The sequence below is a fragment of the Rosa chinensis genome, chromosome 7, assembly GCF_002994745.2.
Source record: "Rosa chinensis cultivar Old Blush chromosome 7, RchiOBHm-V2, whole genome shotgun sequence".
In the NCBI taxonomy this organism is placed as follows: domain Eukaryota; kingdom Viridiplantae; phylum Streptophyta; class Magnoliopsida; order Rosales; family Rosaceae; genus Rosa; species Rosa chinensis.
Genome location: NC_037094.1, coordinates 16,989,047 through 17,007,314, shown reverse-complemented (window position 1 = coordinate 17,007,314; position 18,268 = coordinate 16,989,047). Strand labels below are relative to the sequence as shown.

At 36.8% G+C, this 18,268-nt stretch overlaps 1 protein-coding gene across 9 annotated transcripts; it reads left to right on the top strand.

Moving 5' to 3' along the window:
- Positions 1 to 276: 276 nt before the first annotated feature.
- Positions 277 to 13,071, top strand: LOC112176474 (protein unc-13 homolog). Of its 9 annotated transcripts, XR_002926950.2 has the most exons (28): positions 279 to 557; positions 663 to 727; positions 1,088 to 1,325; positions 1,584 to 1,650; positions 1,811 to 1,961; positions 2,086 to 2,253; positions 2,952 to 3,050; positions 3,154 to 3,360; positions 3,453 to 3,554; positions 3,919 to 4,149; positions 4,440 to 4,520; positions 4,813 to 4,896; positions 5,009 to 5,194; positions 5,289 to 5,429; positions 6,144 to 6,236; positions 6,968 to 7,039; positions 7,409 to 7,526; positions 8,194 to 8,366; positions 8,944 to 9,028; positions 9,433 to 9,555; positions 10,144 to 10,250; positions 10,355 to 10,432; positions 10,509 to 10,604; positions 10,832 to 10,927; positions 11,004 to 11,187; positions 11,728 to 12,024; positions 12,428 to 12,565; positions 12,723 to 13,071. XR_002926950.2 is itself a non-coding variant. In XM_024314409.2 (26 exons), the coding sequence occupies exons 1-26, from the start codon at positions 404 to 406 to the stop codon at positions 11,940 to 11,942; spliced, it is 3,414 nt and encodes a 1,137-aa protein (XP_024170177.1). In that variant the 5' UTR covers positions 279 to 403; the 3' UTR covers positions 11,943 to 12,221. The 9 variants fall into 9 exon arrangements, 4 of the variants coding, with proteins under 4 accessions (XP_024170177.1, XP_024170178.1, XP_040366749.1 ...); XR_002926949.2 differs by lacking the exon at positions 12,428 to 12,565 and having other exon boundaries at positions 12,723 to 13,066; XM_024314409.2 differs by lacking the exons at positions 12,428 to 12,565; positions 12,723 to 13,071 and having other exon boundaries at positions 11,728 to 12,221.
- Positions 13,072 to 18,268: the final 5,197 nt, after the last annotated feature.

Here is an 18,268-nt window from a genome sequence, read left to right as displayed (position 1 = left end):
CAAGTGGTTTACACAATTTGGCCTATCAAAGAAAGAAGGAAACAATTGAGAGTCATAGCTAGCGTCAAAACACGAATTTTACCTCGTTTGGCATAATTTTAGCATCTCCATTTTTGTTTTGGTCAGACAAATATTATTGACTTCAAAAATCCAAAAGATAAAAACCAAAAGCAAGGGGTCAACAACAACAGAGTCATAGAGACCCCAAAAAGGACGGGGCCAACGTAATAATTACCAAAACTCAGTGGCATAAAAGTATAATGAAAAACCCAAAACCATAACAGAAAAATTAGAAAAGCCCTTCCGCCGAAAGCGAAACACTCGGTGGGCTTTTTGGATCGTTTTCGCGCTCCTCCTCATTTCTCTCTCTCTCTCTCTCTCCTCCGTTTAGCTGACGCCGGCGATGGAGGAGCAACAGTCTCTCTTCCACCGCTACCGCCGCGATCGCCGCAAGCTTCTGGAGTTTCTCTTGTCTTCTTCGGCGTCCTCCTCGTCGTTTTCTCACATCAATTTCGATACTCTCAGCGCCGATTATGTCATCGACCGCGTCAAATCCGGTAAGTCGTTTTTTCCTCCATGTTTCTGCAAAATTGAGCTCAATAATGGCGCGTGCTTCGTCGCTGATTACATTTTCCGCTTTTTGAATTTTGAATTTTGTTTAGGTGGGGTGGTGGATATATCTGAAGCAACCAAGACTTACTTCCATGAATCTTCGTATCCTCCAATGGTAAAATTGACATGTCGTATTCTCTGTTGTCTTAGCTCTCTTTTCATCATTTTCTTTGTGAAAGGTTTAATTCAATGTGTTTGAGTTGTGAAATTGTGATTTTGTTATGGTTTGAACTGGTTTGAAGTTTCGGTTCGATAATTATTTCAAAGATGAGAAATGATTACAAACATAGAGCTTTATAGGCGAGTGAGTATAAAGAAAGAAAGCAAACTCAGCCACAACTGTAGAACTTTTCTTCTAAAATCCTTATGTCCCAAACTGTGTGATTTCAAAGCAGGTTTGGCGTTATTTTTCTGTTTAGAATTTATAAACATTATGCTTTACTTTTTTTTTTTTTTTTTTTTTTTTTTCCGGCAGACTCATTCGAAATTAGGGGATTCCTTTCTTCTACATACTGATCCAGATGATTCTGGATCACCTCCTAGGCGTGTGCCTCCATCAGTTCCATCTAGAAAGCCGGGTTCGTTGAAAGTTGAGAAGATTGACAGGAATGGTGACGACCATGGTTTTAAATATAGAGCCTCACCCAGCACACGTCCAAGGCCTATTGAAAACTTTAAAATTGTTTCATTGGGATTGCCTAGTCTGAAAACAGGTATCAGTTTCTTAGCATATGTTTTTCATGATAAAATAATGAATCCGACAATATGGTATGGTTTATCTGTAAGAAATATGGTACGAAATGAGAGGGTATACTGTTGACAGTCAGTCTCATCTTTCCAATGATGGAATTATTTGTTTTACAATATATATGGTCATCTGGTCAATGATGTATGTTCTTGTATCACGAATCTCTGGTCTTTGATATATCATACTTTGAGTAAACTGTAATGTAGCTTCAGAAATTTTGAAGGATTATCTGATGATGACTTGCGGGAATCAGCATACGAAATATTGCTTGCATCTATGGCAACATCTGGGTAAATTTATTTTCCCTCTTTCCATGCATGTGTGTGTGGTGCAACCACTTTCATAGAACACATTTACTATCTTTCAATTGTGGGATTCAACATCTTGATTTCATATGGTCTTACTCTCTCTTGCTTTTTAATTATCTTATACTTGTTTTCATGTAACCAGGATTGTAATCTGTTCTGTTGAAGATCAAAGGAAACATAGGCCTTCCAGATTGCTGTCAGGATTAAAGAGTAGAAAGGATAAACCAAATGTGCAGTCGCAGCCTCTTGATAAAAACTTACGGCTGATCCGCACCATCCGTGTGCAGATGCAGGTAATCTATTATTGTCTTCTCCTCAGTTCTGAGCTCTAATTTTATGTGCTTGATGCATTGTGTGAGACATCAAAGAAAGAAACATAGTATTCCCTATCAAAAGTCAATTATTTCTTCTTGCTAGATTTCTGAAGCAATGGATGAGTGCACTAGACAGAAGATGATGATGTTATCGCCAGGGAGAACGCGGGTGCAGATCGATATTCCTCAAATTGTGTTGGGGCTTTTGAATTTCACTTTTAAGTCTGATTTTTCAAATGAAAAGTCTTATATGCAATGGAAGAATAGACAGGTATTGGTCATCTTTGGACTACTTAAAACTGAATTTATTTCCATGTCAGAACAGGCCAGAACAACTTGTTATATTGTTATTGCAATCAATTACCATGCATATGCTGTAGTTATGCACAAAGTCATTAATTGCATTGCATTTTAACTGAGGCAAGGATAACCTGTGTATCTGAACTTTGAAAGTCATTTTTTTTACCTTGTATCGACCATGCTCCGCAGATATAATCTTTGTTCTGTTGTGCTTCTGATTTCTTGAATTTTAGTACTCAAAGCAATAATCCTGTCAGTGGGGCTGACAAATTGCCAAACCTGGCGTAAACATGCCGTCGTTCTCATTTTTTGGCCCTATTATTTTTGGTCGTAAATTTTAGAGCCAGCCTAGTCTTACTGGTTTGTATGTCAAGCACTGTCTGGCATTGTCATACAGTCATATCGCACAGTCATAGCAACCTTAGGGGTTGTTATAGTAAAAGCTGGATTATTTATGTTGTGTCCTGTCAAAAACTTTTCTGCTGCTCAATTACTTAATCCAAAATACAAGTCATTGAGAGGTTTTGATATTTGATAATTGACATAACATGTATATTCTTCAGTCACGTTTTCCTGTAGTGAAGGCCGTTGCTTCACTTATCTAGTTACCTATATATCAGGATAATTTTAAGCTTTGTCTTAACAGGATGCTTTGCAACTTTTTTGTAGGCAAGTATCTTAGAAGAACTTCTCTGCTTTTCTCCTAATCTTGTGGCGCATGATCATCTAACTATTAAGCGTTCTCTTGCTATGATTAGAAATGCAAAGGTGTGCCATTTGTGAGTTCATAGTATTATGCAACAGTGAATATGAATACTTCAAAAAATTCTTACCTTTGTTTTCTTAATTGTTTTGTTTCTAAATGTGGCAGGAGTGGGACTTTATGTCTTCTTCTGGAAAGGCAGAGGTTATATCAGTTATCAAACAGGCAGCTTTAACGCTGTCATCTCTTCCAGGACGCTTTGATCTCCAAAGTGAGACCTATTATTGGACTTCTGCATATCACTTGAATATTAGGCTTTATGAGAAACTACTTCTTGGTGTATTTGATGTTCTTGATGAAAGCCAGCTGATAGAGGTACATATATCCTTTCTAATTGTCAGTTAAGCAATTTCTATTTGTGTACTTATAGCTTCACTATTCATTTTTCTGCGTTTTTGTTCTATTAGGAAGCTGATGAGTTCCTGATGCTCTTGAAATTGACATGGTCTACTTTAGGCATCACTCAAAAAATGCATGATGCAATATATATGTGGGTCCTTTTCCAACAGGTATGCACAATGATTTGATGCTGAATATTTAGGAATCATATATTGGTGATGTAAGTTATAACTTTTTTATTGATGCTTTAATCACTATCAAATCATAGCAATGATTTACTCTTTGTTAAATTGTGAAATATATCAATATTTAGTGCACTGGCTGAAAACATAGTATCAAAACAAGTATATATATTGCGGCTGAATAGATCTATCTCAATAGTCCCCAATTCCATATATCAAATGCTGATGGCATCAAAGCTTTTCTAAATCTTGGGAGTGGTGGATGAAATATTGCAAATGTATGTGTCCTTCACTGTATCAATCCTTAGAACTATCTTTAATCAGTTTATCTAAGGAAAACTTCTGTGCATAGTTTGTTGGAACAGATGAGGCTCTGCTATTAGAATATGCAACGGTGGAGTTGCAGGAGCTTATATCAGCTAAAGTTGATGATGAGAATGTAAGGCTATATATGAATAGCCTGCTATGTTCAATCCACTGCAACGCCGTCGAGATAAAGTTAAGTTTGGTTGATGCTGTCTTCTACTCTTTAAGCATTTGGTGTGAGAGTAAACTACAAGACTATCATCTGCATTTCAGTCAGGTTATTTCTCTTCTTTAACAGTTCTGTTACACTTTTCTTATTCTTTTTTTCTTTCTGAATTATGTGATTGTCACCGTTCTAGATCACGCAGCGGTGTTTACCTGATGAGTTTTAGTTGTTCCTAAGTGAAAAATGAAATGGCAATAGACCAAATTCTGTAACTTCTTATTAAGGAATTTTGGAATTTTGGTTTGCTTTGCTTTTTCTCATATCTTTGGGCATTAATGAACTTATAGAATGTATTTGCATTTTCACGTTTTGTCTTTCTAATGTTGAAATTTTTGTTTCAGCAACACAGTCACTTAAAGAGGGTGATGAGCTTAGTGTCAGCAGTTGGCGTTCTTAATTTCGGTGATGGTGGTCATATGAAGGTTACTTTTACTTCACTCCAGAATTAGTGTTTTAGATTAATCATAGTACTTTCATGGTCCACTATGGTTCCAACTGGTGGTTATTCCTGTTAGCAGTTGGAAGGTTTCCCTATATTATGACTTTGGTTTTTCACTTTTTCGCAACCTCAGTCATTGCATTTCAGTTGTCGATCCTTTTGTGGCCTGGTGGCTTTGCTTTGCACTCAATATTTACGAGGTCCTGGGTGTGATTGGCATGCACATAACACAAAAAACAAAAAAAATCATCTGACAAAGATTTTCATACATGCAGTTGAGGAGGTTCAATCTCAATACGGATGCTGCTAAAATACTTGAGTCATATGTGAAAAGGTCAATTGAAGCTGCATACAGGCGGGTGAGACATGTTTTTGATCATCAGTTTTATTCAACTCAGTTCTTCTTTTTCTTTTGGTGTAAATTTGGTTGTCCTTTCAGTTTGAGATGAAGCTTATATGTTTATCTGTTAGGTAGCAAGTAACATAGATCACTTATCAGAAGTGGAAAAGAAACATCCTTTGGGCGTGCTTGCAAATGAACTGAGGTTGATTGCTGAGAGAGAACTAAATGTGTTCTACCCGGAACTATGCAAATGGTGCCCTAATTCTGGGATGATTGCAGCTATGATGTTGCACCAGATTTATTGGGAAAGGCTGGTATGTTTTTACTCCTTAGCATTGAATAATAGCCAATCTCCTTACAGCTGGTATTTTGTGGATCTTTTATTGATTTTCTTATATCAATATGTAGAGACCCTTTCTGGATGGAGTGTCATCTCTTTCTGAAGATGTTAAAGCCGTGCTTCCAGCTGCTGATTTGTTGGATCAAGTCGTAACTCAGCTTTACAATACTGGTAATGGAGAAAATTGTGAAGATCTGCACCATTATCCGGTTAGTTTATAGTTTCTGTACTTTATTTCTTTAATGGCCTTTCAAATTAGAATATTGTACTTTTGTTTCTCTTATTGCATCTCATGTCAAATGTTTGGTAAGGAAATTGATTATCAAATTAGTAGCTTAAAATGTCACCGAGTTCTCTTAAAAGTTGATGAGTTCCAATTCTGTAGCCTATGCTTTATTTTTTTAAATTCTAAAATACTATTTTGCATTTATTAGACCTCTCTTGTTTTTATCTATTTGTGATTTATTTTCTGCTTGCATTTGATCTTGTTCTATTGCTGGTAACATGATCATTCTGTTCTGGGGGTTAACAAACATTGGAGTCTTTTCTTCTGTATACTCATTACTTGTGAGAGAATTGTTCAGTTTCAAAGATTTCAGGAGCTTGACAGCATTAAATAAAATTTTCTGTTGTGCTTTTAGTTTGGTGTTGAGTCGTACATAATGAACAACTGCACAAATGAAGACTTCAGTTTTGAAAAGATTTACACCATGCATGCATTTAGAGCTTGTCAATTGTAATCAAATTTTCACCCACTACCTATGTACGAAGTCATGGGTTCGAGTCACTATGGGGCAGGAGTGAAACCCTTTGATCCTCTTTTTTTTTTTTTAATTTAAAAAAAAAAACTATCTTGTTGTGTAGTTTATTTGTTGTAGATGACAAGTCAAGAATTAGCTCTTTGCCTTCTCTTTTTTGGGCAGATTGGTGAAGTTGCTAAACCTATCATTCTTGATTGGGTGATTGCTCAGCATGAACGCATCTTGGAATGGACTGGACGTGCTTTTGATCTTGAGGTTGGTTCTAAGTGGACTTGAATCGTGTTATTTAGAAGTGTAATTATATCCTTTCCTACCTTACTGACTAAACAATTGCACTAGAGTAACAGAAAAAGATAACTGTGGGGGATTGGTGGCATTGTGTATTCATGGGATTATGGATTCAATTATTCTGTTGCATATTAAACAGACTAGTGTGATTCTAGGCAACTAGTGGGTAAAACTAAATTAAATAATGTTCTGCTTGGTTGATTGTACAAAAGCATTTGTCTAACAACAACTTCATCACTTTGATTGTTACTCCTGCTGATCAACTTATAAGACATACAGCATGGCATTTAGTCTGTGCTTGTTCATGTGAGAAATAGAAAATAATAAAGAAACAATTGCTTGAGCTTTTTGTTTTTATATGCTCTCTCTTACTTTTAGTGCTTTCAGCCTGTTTTATTGTTATCCATGAGTCGTACCATCAACCTTCTTAATTGGTTTGGATTTTGGAGTTAGCAACTCATTAAGCCATGACTTTGGCACAAGAACGAATGAATGATGCCTTTCCCAGTTTTGTGTTTTTGGAAGTTGTTATATCTTTTCAGTCCTAGACAAGACTGATCATGGATATAGGTGTGGTCCTCTTTTAACTATTGAGCAATCAGTTAATAAATTTTTGTTTAGATATGCTTTGGTAAGAGGATGTCCTCCCTTCAATATTTGCTGAGTACTATATCTTTTTACTTTTGTGGAATCTGCAGAAGTGGGAGCCTTTGTCATCTCAGCAAAGACAGGCAGCATCGATAGTTGAAGTGTTTAGAATTATAGAGGAGGTATGAATTATAGCTGAAACATGAGTGCACATATGGTGGAATTGAGAATTTTATCTCTTATTTGGAATGTTTGTTTTATAAGCTTGATAGAGATTCACCTTAAGACAGACGAATAGATGGAAGTTAATCTGCATTTCTATCTTTCTCCTTTCGCTTAGAAATCACCCCTGAGGTGTATGATGAGCATTATATTGTCTTTATTATATGGTAATCCAGTACAAAAAGATTAGTCATGGCAAAGCAACGAAGAATGCTTACACCTCAGTATTAATTGTCTTGTAAAAGTTTATATGAGGACTACTGTTGTACTTGTTGTTTCTCTGAATATATTTCTTAGAACAGCTTGGTTTTTGTTTAAATTTCTTGCAGACTGTGGATCAATTATTTGGTTTCCGTCTCCCTATGGATATCACTCATTTGCAAGCTCTGTTATCTGTTGTCTTTCATACCTTGGATGCCTATTTGCTGAAATTGCTCGACCAGATAGGTATCATACATATTACCCTGCTAGTATACTTTTCAGGGATTAATTGATTACTTTATCTCTTGAATTTCACTTGATACAACTGAACATGACTTCAGTGTGGAATTTATTTTTGTATTTTAACTTTTTTTCCTTTGGAGTTGGGTCAATGTGTGAACGCCTGGATGCTACTGAATCTGTGAATCATCCTGATAGCTTTATCCTTTGGTTCCCTGTGATCTAATAGATTTAAAGCATAAGCATGTATGGACATTAATTTTTTTTTTTTTTTATAAAAAAATGGAGCTTTTTATCTATGGTCAGAGTTTTGCAGCCTGAACTCTCATAAAACAATTCTTTTGTATGATCAAGCAAAAAGAAAGAGGCTTAAAGAATCCCTTTAGACAACTATTTTTGGGGATTTGCTTGAGACCTTTTACAAAATTGGAAACTTATGGGTAAAGATACCAAGTGGCTTCAATTTTAATATTTTTCAATTTTCAGATATAATGTTATATGTTAATAAAAATATTGATTTGCATGAGGCTTTTTACATCCTTTGCTCAATCTAGGAGTGGGAAAAAGAAAGACTTTCTACTTTACTTTCTTGGGATTGGCTGTCTATTTCAGAAATCGTAAGTCATTTATAGGAAATGCACTTCACTATCAATTGTAATGCCTCTCTATGCAGTTGAGAAAAATTACTTATATCCATCAGCTCCTCCATTGACTCGCTACAAGGAGACGACTATTCCGGTGCTGAAAAAGAAGTTTCTTGAGTGTATGCCTTTGGATGACAATGTGTATGACAAGTTGAATACTTTGACAATACCCAAACTCTGTGTCCGAATGAACACGTTGAAAGTAAGTGTAGATAATGATTTATTGATGCCCAATTTATTTTTGTCGCAAGTGATTTTGCAAGAGCAAGTATATCTTGTCCTCTAATGCTCGCAGTTTCAAATAGATCATGTACGTATTTCACCATTCATATAAATAAATTATAGAGTTTGATAGTTAGGGAAAGAGGAAGATCAGGAATGTGTACTGTATTCTTAAGGGCACTTTGATGAAACAGCATTGTTATTTATCTTTTTTCTGATTTGGTCAGAAGTCAGAACTGAAACAAAGAAGGAACTTAAAGCTGGTGGTCAATGTCATATTTTGCCTTGTGTACCATCATATAATCTTCTGAAAAAAATAATTTACATACTGGTGAGATATTTAATGTACGAAGTTTAAGTCAATGTATTCAATATGATCATCAATTCGCGTATCCTCAGTTTTACCTTTTTGACAGCCTGAACTTTTTTATGACAGCTCAAGTTCGTAGCCGTTTATGAAAAATTCTGCTCATTGCATTCTCTTCTTTTTGATGGTGCTATGTTTATTATTTACTTTAGAGACGAGTATAGTATACTGATATAGTTTATTCTTGCAGTATATTCAGAAACAAATTGACATACTAGAAGATGGTATCAGAAAATCTTGGGCTCTCATCAGACAATCAATTGATAAAACATGTGGTCAGTAACATTGTTACAGAATATTGGTACTAAGAGATGTCTTGCCTGTCAGTTTGTCTTAAGTTGTCGGCTAGGGACAATGAACATCAGGGCGTCCTTGATCCAAAGTCCAAATAAATACTTGACAGTTGCTTGACCTCTTCAGTTATTATTTGGCTTTGCAAGGATGTACTTGAAATTATTGTGGACAAGCTTTGGCCATGCTTATGTAATAGATTATGAGGTCGTGGAAGTTATAATTACATGGAATATCATTAGAAACAGTTAGTGCAGTAAACAATTTTTTTTTTCCTTTAAATGGAAATTTACTTGAAGAAAATTAGAGTTAAGTGACAACTTCCCTTAGGATAGCATAACTGAATTGGTTCATTTTCACATGCTTATATCCATTTTTGTTTTATCAGCCAGAGAACAGCGTTTGGGAACTTCAACATGCAATGAACAAATTGATGAGCTCTTCTGCACCACCTTTGACATCATCAGGGATAATGCAGCAAATGCCATCAGTAAAATTTGTGACTTTACTGGTGAGCAGATTCACCTGTGCAGTATCTTCAACTCATCAATGGGACTTCTCATAAAATGATAGATAATTTGTGTACATATGCATCCGTACTTTTGCTATTCTTTGATAAACATGTATAGAATTGTCCTACACAATTATATCAGTCAGGTCCTCGCATATGCAACCTTTTTTCTTCTGATCCATGTGTTAGACTTCACCATGAAGCTTTATCTACAGGCTGGTTCTATAGTTTTACTGATGAAAATGTACTATTCCTGTTTTGGATAATATGATTATATTGAAGTTATTAATTGTTGTGGCTTTACTGAACACATCTAGCAATAGACCTTCATGCCAGTGTCATGTGAAATGTGATTATAGGCTTTTGGTGTATGATGTGCCACCCATTAAGGGAAGTGGTCATACTTGATGGTGGTCCAAATATTGTTCTCTATTTTATGGTAGTCATTATGTTGTGATAGAGCTTTGAAATTTCTAAATCTAGTTTAAACTTTTCTTAAAAAAAAAAAAAAACAAAAGGATTTAACTGTGGAGTCCATTTTGATGAAAATAGTTTGGCTGAATTATTCTTGTTAAATTAAATTTCAAGGTGCAAAAGCTGTGTTCTGGGATCTCAGACATGCATTCCTCTTTTGTTTATATTGTGGAAGCGTTGAAGCTTCTCGTTTGGATGGTGTTCTCACACGCATTGATACTGTAAGTCTCTCTCTGTATCATTGATACGCATTGATACTGTATATTTGTGGTTTCTATCATATATTTTCAAGTGGATTCTATTCATCTTAGAGACGTTGTTGTAGGTCCTTGGCCATGTATGCAGTTATATTGATGATTCTCTTAGAGACGCTGTGGTTTTAAGCATCTGTCGGGCATCACTGGTATGCCTCATTGTTGGAAACTAATCTTTTGTTTTCCATACATGCTAGAATTAATCTTTCATCTTATGTGGTTTAGGAAGGCTTTGCGTGGGTTTTGCTTGATGGTGGGCCTTCCCGTGCATTTTGTGATTCAGATATTGTACTAATAGAGGATGACCTTTCTGCACTAAAGGTATGGTAGTCTCTCCCAACTATTGTTGACACCAATGACTCTTAATTGTTGTAGTTACTTTGGAAATGCTAACATACTCATCCACGTGCATCCATGAACTTGAGCAAATAAACAAGTATCTATAACAGACAAGTACCTTTCTGTTGGGTTAAGCTCATAGCACTAGTTAGTTGTTACATCTGATCAATATATATAAATTGATGGAGCTATACTGCTCGACTTCACAGGAATTTTTTGTAGCTGATGGTGAAGGCCTTCCCCGATCAGTAGTGGAGCAAGAAGCAAAGTTTCCTGAGGAAATACTGAACTTGTATTCACTGCAGGTTTGGCCTCTTCTAATCAGAATTGCATAACCTCTAAATGGCTGAAACTGGCTATATGACACTACTGTTTTTGTAGACTGAAACTATCATCCAAAAGCTGATGGCTGCAAGTGAACAAATATCATTGGGGCTAGATTCACATGATCATAACTATATGCGATTAAATAATGCCCACACTTTTGTGCGGGTGTTATGCCACAAAAAAGATAGAGAAGCCTCTAAATTCTTGAAAAGGCAATATCAGCTCCCCATGTCTTCAGGTAATTTTCCTCTCTACCTATGTGATATGATATAGTTTTGTCATTGGGTTGGGTAATGATCTTATGATTTATAGATTACTGGTAATGGATGTTTGCTTAATGTTGTCCTGGAACTCAGAGCTAGTTTCAATGTGGGTTTTTTGTCCTTGTAGTTGTTTCTGCATCGTAAAGACAACCCAAGCCACTTTTCAATAAGATTGTGTGTAGGAGGAAGTGCGTCCTAAAAGATCTTGTCTTTCCTTCAGCAACCAATATGTCGCTAAAGAATTGAGAATTACTTTAGGAATGATAAACTGTGTTGCATTTAGTCATGGAAAACCTTTGTGGGAAGTTTGCTCTGAAACTGTTTGATTGAATCGTTATTTGAAATTTTTCTCAATTTTCTGATTTGAGAATAAAGGGGTGATCATTTATGCAGCTGTTGTATTTATGGCTATGCTATTTGGTCTGCCTACAAGGCTACAACATTCTATCACCATAAACTTAAGGACGTTCAGTAATTTGGTATTTGTTTCGTGTTCTTTTTTCTTTCAATTGCAGAATATGAAGACACTCCATCAACAGATCCAACTTCCCAATCACCTCTCAGATCAGATCTATCAAAGCGAAGCATGTCAGATCTAGCAAAGCGAAGCACTTCAGATCTAGCAAAGCGAAGCACGTCATTTCGTTGGAATAATACGCATAGTACCTTTACCTCATTTAAGAAGAAACTTCAAGAAGCAACATCTGAATTCAGGAATGTGGCGTGGTAGTGCAGACGAGACAATGTGCTGTAAGGCACCTTGCATTCTCATTTAGATTCCTAGAGTGCACAGGGTAGGCTCTCCATAACAGGTAAAATGAGGCCAAGACTTTTGTTCCTATATTTGTATAGGTGTATCAAAAACTACTACCTCTACAGAAGGAATAAAAGAACAGATACCAAAAGATTATCAGTTGGAGCGTTAGTTGTCCTGTAGTCCCAAAACTGGTTAGAATACTTTGATTCTATTTTTGATATCTTCAATATTATTTCCTTTCCTACCAACTTCCAACATTTTGCACCGCTCTCAATTACGATAAACATTAGCATACATCATCTATTGTAGATCACAGGAAAAATTAGATTAACCATGTCAGTACCCATCGCGTCATACTTTATGTATAATTTTAGTACTTGTTTCACTAACTTTTCGATTCAACATGTATTGGTATATGCTTAAGGAAAAAAGTTAGAGCAAACTGTTGCATATGACAGGTGTAGACAAAGCTTTTTTGGGAATAAGTGGTCATCATTGGAAGGAGTGAAGGAAGGCTGTTAGATAGACCTGTTATAACATATATGCAATAGGACCATGACAAATGACTCAGTGTCACCTGTTTTTTGTGCCACCTGGTATTTCATCTTCCACATTGTTTTGCAATCATTGTATTCTTATGCTCGAAAATCCTCTCTGCTATTAACACAGAGTACCGACAGTATAACGATCTATATCCTTGGTGCTAACAGCACTCGTGATCTTGAATATATGTGTTTAAATTTCATGTGACAGGCAAATATGGGCCCTTTGATTGGTGTGAAATAGATGACCGACCTAATCAAAGGAAACTTCACACAAATAATGGGATTTGGGATTTGCTATGATTGTGGGAAAAGGGTGCGTCCACAAATCACTGAGCTTGGAGTTAACTTGAATTTACACTCTTTCAATGTGGAAAGATGATTCATTCCAAAAGGAATGTGGAAAGTTTGGTGATGGATTAGTGGTGAACACACGGAATTTAACAGTTGTACATGGTTATTGGATTGATGTGCTTTACTTTATTTGGCAAAATTTTGACAACAAATTACAATTTACAACTTCTCAAATGACAAGGTGTACCTACACTACGAAGTTCAATTGTTACATTTTCCTTACGTTAAGCATTAGATGTGTACCCTTTATCCACCAAAACAAGATTAAGAAATGCCAAACTATTGACATTTAGCCTTTCACTTTCTCAAGAGTCAAGAGTCGAGACCTACCCTGGCCCTATCCCTCTCGTTTGGTGCGGCGTGTATGTGTCAGGGCCGAAACCCGCTCTTATCTCAACCATTTTATTGAGATATTCGGGAACGAGGGAATCAAATTCAGAATCTCACATATTTGGAACCCCATTTGAGCTAGTATCGTAAGATGGTAATTTTTCATTGACTTTTGTGATGATTCATTATAAACTAGAACAACAAAAAAAACATTTATAAAACTGGAATCTTCTTAAATATCAAATTCTTGCACCTGTTGCAACATCCAGCGGGTATTTCACGTTGATATGATGCGCTAGAGGTGACAGATCTTGGAGTTTTGCATACTGATGATATGTGAACTCAAATTTGTAATTGGAAAATGATCTTTATCTTCCATTCCCCAAACCAAACGCATTGAAAGTTCGGTGCTATGCACAAGCACATCTCAATGAGCCAAATGCCCTTCACACATGGCTCCATCTATTTCCCTCTTTACAACCAAAACCAAAGTGACTTATCTGCCCCTGACACGTAACGGAGCACTCACCCGCCAAAGGTGATAGCTGTGCCACCGGCGTACCAATAACCGTGCCACACGTGTCAAATGTCGATGAGATAGAGTTTACTGACACCACCCTCTGATTGCTCACCGGCGCCAAATTCTCCAACTTGATAGCCACGTTCACAGCCCCATGAGTCCTCGTACCGTCCCTAGCCCGTAGCCGGTAACTCAGGTACCGGACCGAGCCCGTCGCCGGGAACCCGACAATATCATACGCCGGGATTTGACACCAGCCCAGCTGAGCCCGGCCCATTATGAGCCGCTTAGTGTAAAGCTGGAGATATATGCAAGAGTACCTGTTGCTGAAGAAACTAGCATCCAGAGGAACCAAGAACTTGTCACCCCATGTTGGGTTGATCCCACCTTCATCATCCACCCTCGTTTTGTACACGTGGCACTTCTCGTCGCCGGAGGACCGGCATGGTGTGGCAGCCGGTGGAGTAGTGCTGAGGGTGATAAAGGGTCTAATCTTCTGGGAAAAGTGAGAAGAGTTCTTGAGGCCTTGAGCTGATATCACTGTGATCTCCATTACTGGTTGGTTGCTGTGCTTCATGGCATTGGATTAATCTATGAAGCTGGAGTTGGGGTGATAAACGTGTATATTTATATAAGCAGCAGCCAATTTGAGACAGGTGGGGAAGTTAATTTAAGAGACAATTTTCTAGGGAGCTTCGTTTTTGTGGAATTTAGAATGAGAAGGGATATGGAAATTTAAGCCTGGAATAGCAGCTATGTGTGACTCTTTCGCAATTCTCTTTGCCCTCTTACTAAGTCAGCTTAAGTAGAGGACGTTTTTTCTGCTTGTTTCCTTGCTGTACATTTATAATGACACAGCTCACTCACACTTACACTCAATCTGTCACTATCACTTTTGACGTTTATAGGTGCATACTAAGACAGAGATGGATATAATTTACGAACAGTACGATGACTAAAATACACACACACATATATATATATATATATGTTGCTTGTTGCTTGTTCAAAATTCGAAATTTCAGTTTCAAACTTTCACGGAAACAAGACATTTCAGATTTTTTTATAACAAAAACGGTGCACAATTACTTTGCTGTCATCCATAAAATGTGTTCGATGATATGTTAGAAAAATTTAATTAAATTCAGACATCCTTGAATTTATATTAGTGCTCAAAACTCTAGTATTTATTCAGGTGGGGTCGAAATTGTGTCAAGTGCTGCACAATGCAAGTGGAGAACGTGGCCAAAGTGGGTGACCCCTATAGTTATATCTATATGAATCGTGAATAATTTTCCTTGTTCTTTGCTTTCATTTTTTCTTTCTTAAACTTCCAAGGAAGTTGTCCGGCAGCATACAGGCGGATGTGGAAGTCGTTTTGCCATAAGCATTTTTCTTTCAGTTTGTCAAGTTTTCTACAGATTTGATTAATTCTGTCACTGCCGTCTGCGGTCTGCATGATTTTTTCCTCGAAAGTTTGCGAAGCAATTACATAGTCGACACGGGGAAGTGGGAAGTATAGTGTATACAACTATACAACTTGTAGAAAATTAATCAAGACATCCAAGTCGACCAATTTCGTCGGTGTTTCCATTAGTTTTGTTGACTGCAAAGTCTTCAATAAGGTAGCAAGATCAAGTAGTACGTGGAATCTTCTATGCGTATCAAGTAAATTTTTAATTTTCTATATCTCATCATAAAGGTTTAAATTTAGCACACGAAATCAAGTTTACAACACGCTCCACGCTCATTGATCATGGATTGTAGGTCTCTACTGCTTAATTACTTTTTAATCATGGTAGCAAATCGGTACATTAGTCCCAGCCGCAGAAAATTCGGCATATATTTGGGTTCACATCATGTGCGTGACAGATTGTAAATACTGACCTTTCTGGAAGATCAAAAGTGAAAGCACTCCTTGACCAACTAGAAGCTATAGTTTATAAAGGACAAGAAAGTAAGGCCAAAGTGATTCTATAGAATAGCGGCGCCTACCAAACCAGCGATTTGTGGTGAAGGCAGAGTTTTGCCAAACATCCATATATTGTTAGGAAAATTATTCAGGACATTTTTTCATCGAAAAGTTTCCAATTCGACTATCTTTTTGTATCCATAAGGGAGAGTTTCCATAGATTGTTCAAGATGCTATTAAAGGATGCTGCAGTTTAATACGGGTTCAGTAGTAGTCTAGTAGAGAAGATCCAACGAAGTTGCCCGGTGGATGTGGAAGTCGATCGTTTTGCCAGAAACATTTTCGTTTCAGTTTGTCAAGTCTCTAGAGGCTTAGTTCACTACCAATTCAATTCATGTTGAATTTTTCCACGCAAATTTGCCACGCAACCTGATTAAACACAGGGAAGAGGGAAGTATATATATAAAAATTGTAGATAAGTCGACCAACTTCATTGATATTTTAGTAAAGTAAGGCCAATGGACTATCAGAATAGGGGCTAGTAAAAATGCTAGTCTAAAGTCTCTAAACCATGGAAATGTAGTCGATGATGTATGAGTCGTCTCTAGAAGCCTCCATGGATGGACACCGCTGTCCAGTCCCCGACGCCTAGCTCCTGACCAACCGTCGTCCAGTCCTCGTCCGGCAAAGACGGTAGTGAACTCGGTGTCTTCGAGTCGACGGAGATGGTGGTCACTCGCTCAGTCGACTCGACAGGGGAAAAGAGAGAGCTGATAGGAAGAGGAGGAGGAGGAGGAGAGAAAAGTTTGTAGTTATTAATTAGATTGAGGGTAAATACGTCACTTGCGTTTAAATTGAGGAGTAAAATTTTCTTAATGAAGTAAGTGGGAGCAATTTGACTCAAAATTGGGCATTGGGTATCCCTAATTAATACGACTGACATTAACGGTAAAAGCAAAAAATTGTACCATATATACATGCACCACATAATATTTCCCATAATAAAAGAACAAATATACAGTACTCTAGCTCAAGCTCAAGCTTGAGCAGTAATTGTTAGACTGAATGAGCAAAACCAAATCCATGATCAATTCACAAATACATAAACACACTGTATATTAATCAAGACCACATGAACCAAAATACAAAGTTTATGTACTGACCTTCTTCAGTATTAGGAGCCATTGCAGTAGCATTAACGAACTTGACAACAAACGCAGATTGATCTTCTCCTCAGCTCTGGATTCAAGCTCCTTTCTATGGGGCAGAACTTAATGCTTTGTAACAGAGAGAGCAGGGACCAACACTCCTATATATATTGGCCATGTTCCTAAGAATCCTCCCATAAAGATGTTTCTTAGAAACCAAGTCACCAACAATTAGAAAACCTAATGCAACACTAAATCGGATTACTATGTAAACCAACTAATGGATTCCTAACCAATGAGTTGATATAATTATCTCAATAGGTTTCTAGGTATTGTACTTAGCTTACAACTCCTATTAATGAATCAAGTTATAATCCAATTTGCATTCTGCATAATAGATGATGATAGGTCTATTTAGTTCTAACATTCTCCCACTTGGACCATCATTGTCTATTCACAAACTGAATTAAAACAATTTCCAGAAATAGTTGAAGTGTGCACTGAGATGTAAGTGTACTGTAAATCCATTCAACTCTGTCAAAATGCAGAACCATTGCAGAATCAAGAAATAGATATGTTCAAATGAGCATACTCGTTCCAGACCACAAAACAACAATTTCTGTACTTCACATGAGTTCAAACTTAATGTGATGCAATCAAATAACATCATATATCAAACTGCAGTTGTTATTTGATAACAGTCCAACCTAAGTATTTTGAATATCAAAATCACAACGCAAACACAATTTCTTTACACACAGTGGATCAATGTTTGCTTCTAACTGTATATATGCATATATAAAACAATCCACTTGAACTGAACTGAACTGATAAACTGTACAGCTACCAAAAATAAATAAATAAAGCTGTCAAAACATTAACTGAAAAATACCTCATTTCATTAAATCAACCATGAAGTACAAGGTTTCTGTTACATAGTTCAAAACAGAAAATCAAGAACTAAACCAAAACAAAACTAAACTGAAGAAACAATTTTCTCAAAACATTTTGCTCCCACTGAACTTATGCATCTTCAAAACTCGACAGAATTCCCATGTTCCTGGAATGCTCCTTAAAGGCTGCTACTGACAATGCTTTAGTAAATGGATCTGCCAGTTGATCACTTGTCTTGACTCCAGAAATCTCAGCTTCACCATCTTTAACTCTCTTTCTGATACTATAGAATTTTAAATCTATGTGCTTAGAGTTATTTGATCTCTTACTATTCTTACTGAAAAACACTGCAGCCTCATTATCACAAAACACCTTCAAATTTCCAGTAACAAGATCACTCAACACTTTAGTCTCCAAAATAAAATTTCTGATCCATAACCCCTCACACACTCCTTCATATATAGCTATCAACTCTGCCTGCATGGTGGAAGTAGCTATCAATGACTGCTTCATTGTTTTCCAAGCTACTGCACCACCTGCTAGCATATAAACATAACCACAAGTCGAATTCATAGATGTAGGATAATTCCCAGCAAAGT

Coding starts and splice junctions, on each gene's coding strand:
- LOC112176474 (XM_024314409.2), top strand. CDS start 404: ATGGAGGAGCAACAGTCTCTCTTCCACCGCTACCGCCGCGATCGCCGC. Junction 1,326..1,583: donor ATTGCCTAGTCTGAAAACAG/GTATCAGTTTCT, acceptor GAAATTTTGAAG/GATTATCTGATGATGACTTG. Junction 6,237..6,967: donor GACGTGCTTTTGATCTTGAG/GTTGGTTCTAAG, acceptor TGGAATCTGCAG/AAGTGGGAGCCTTTGTCATC.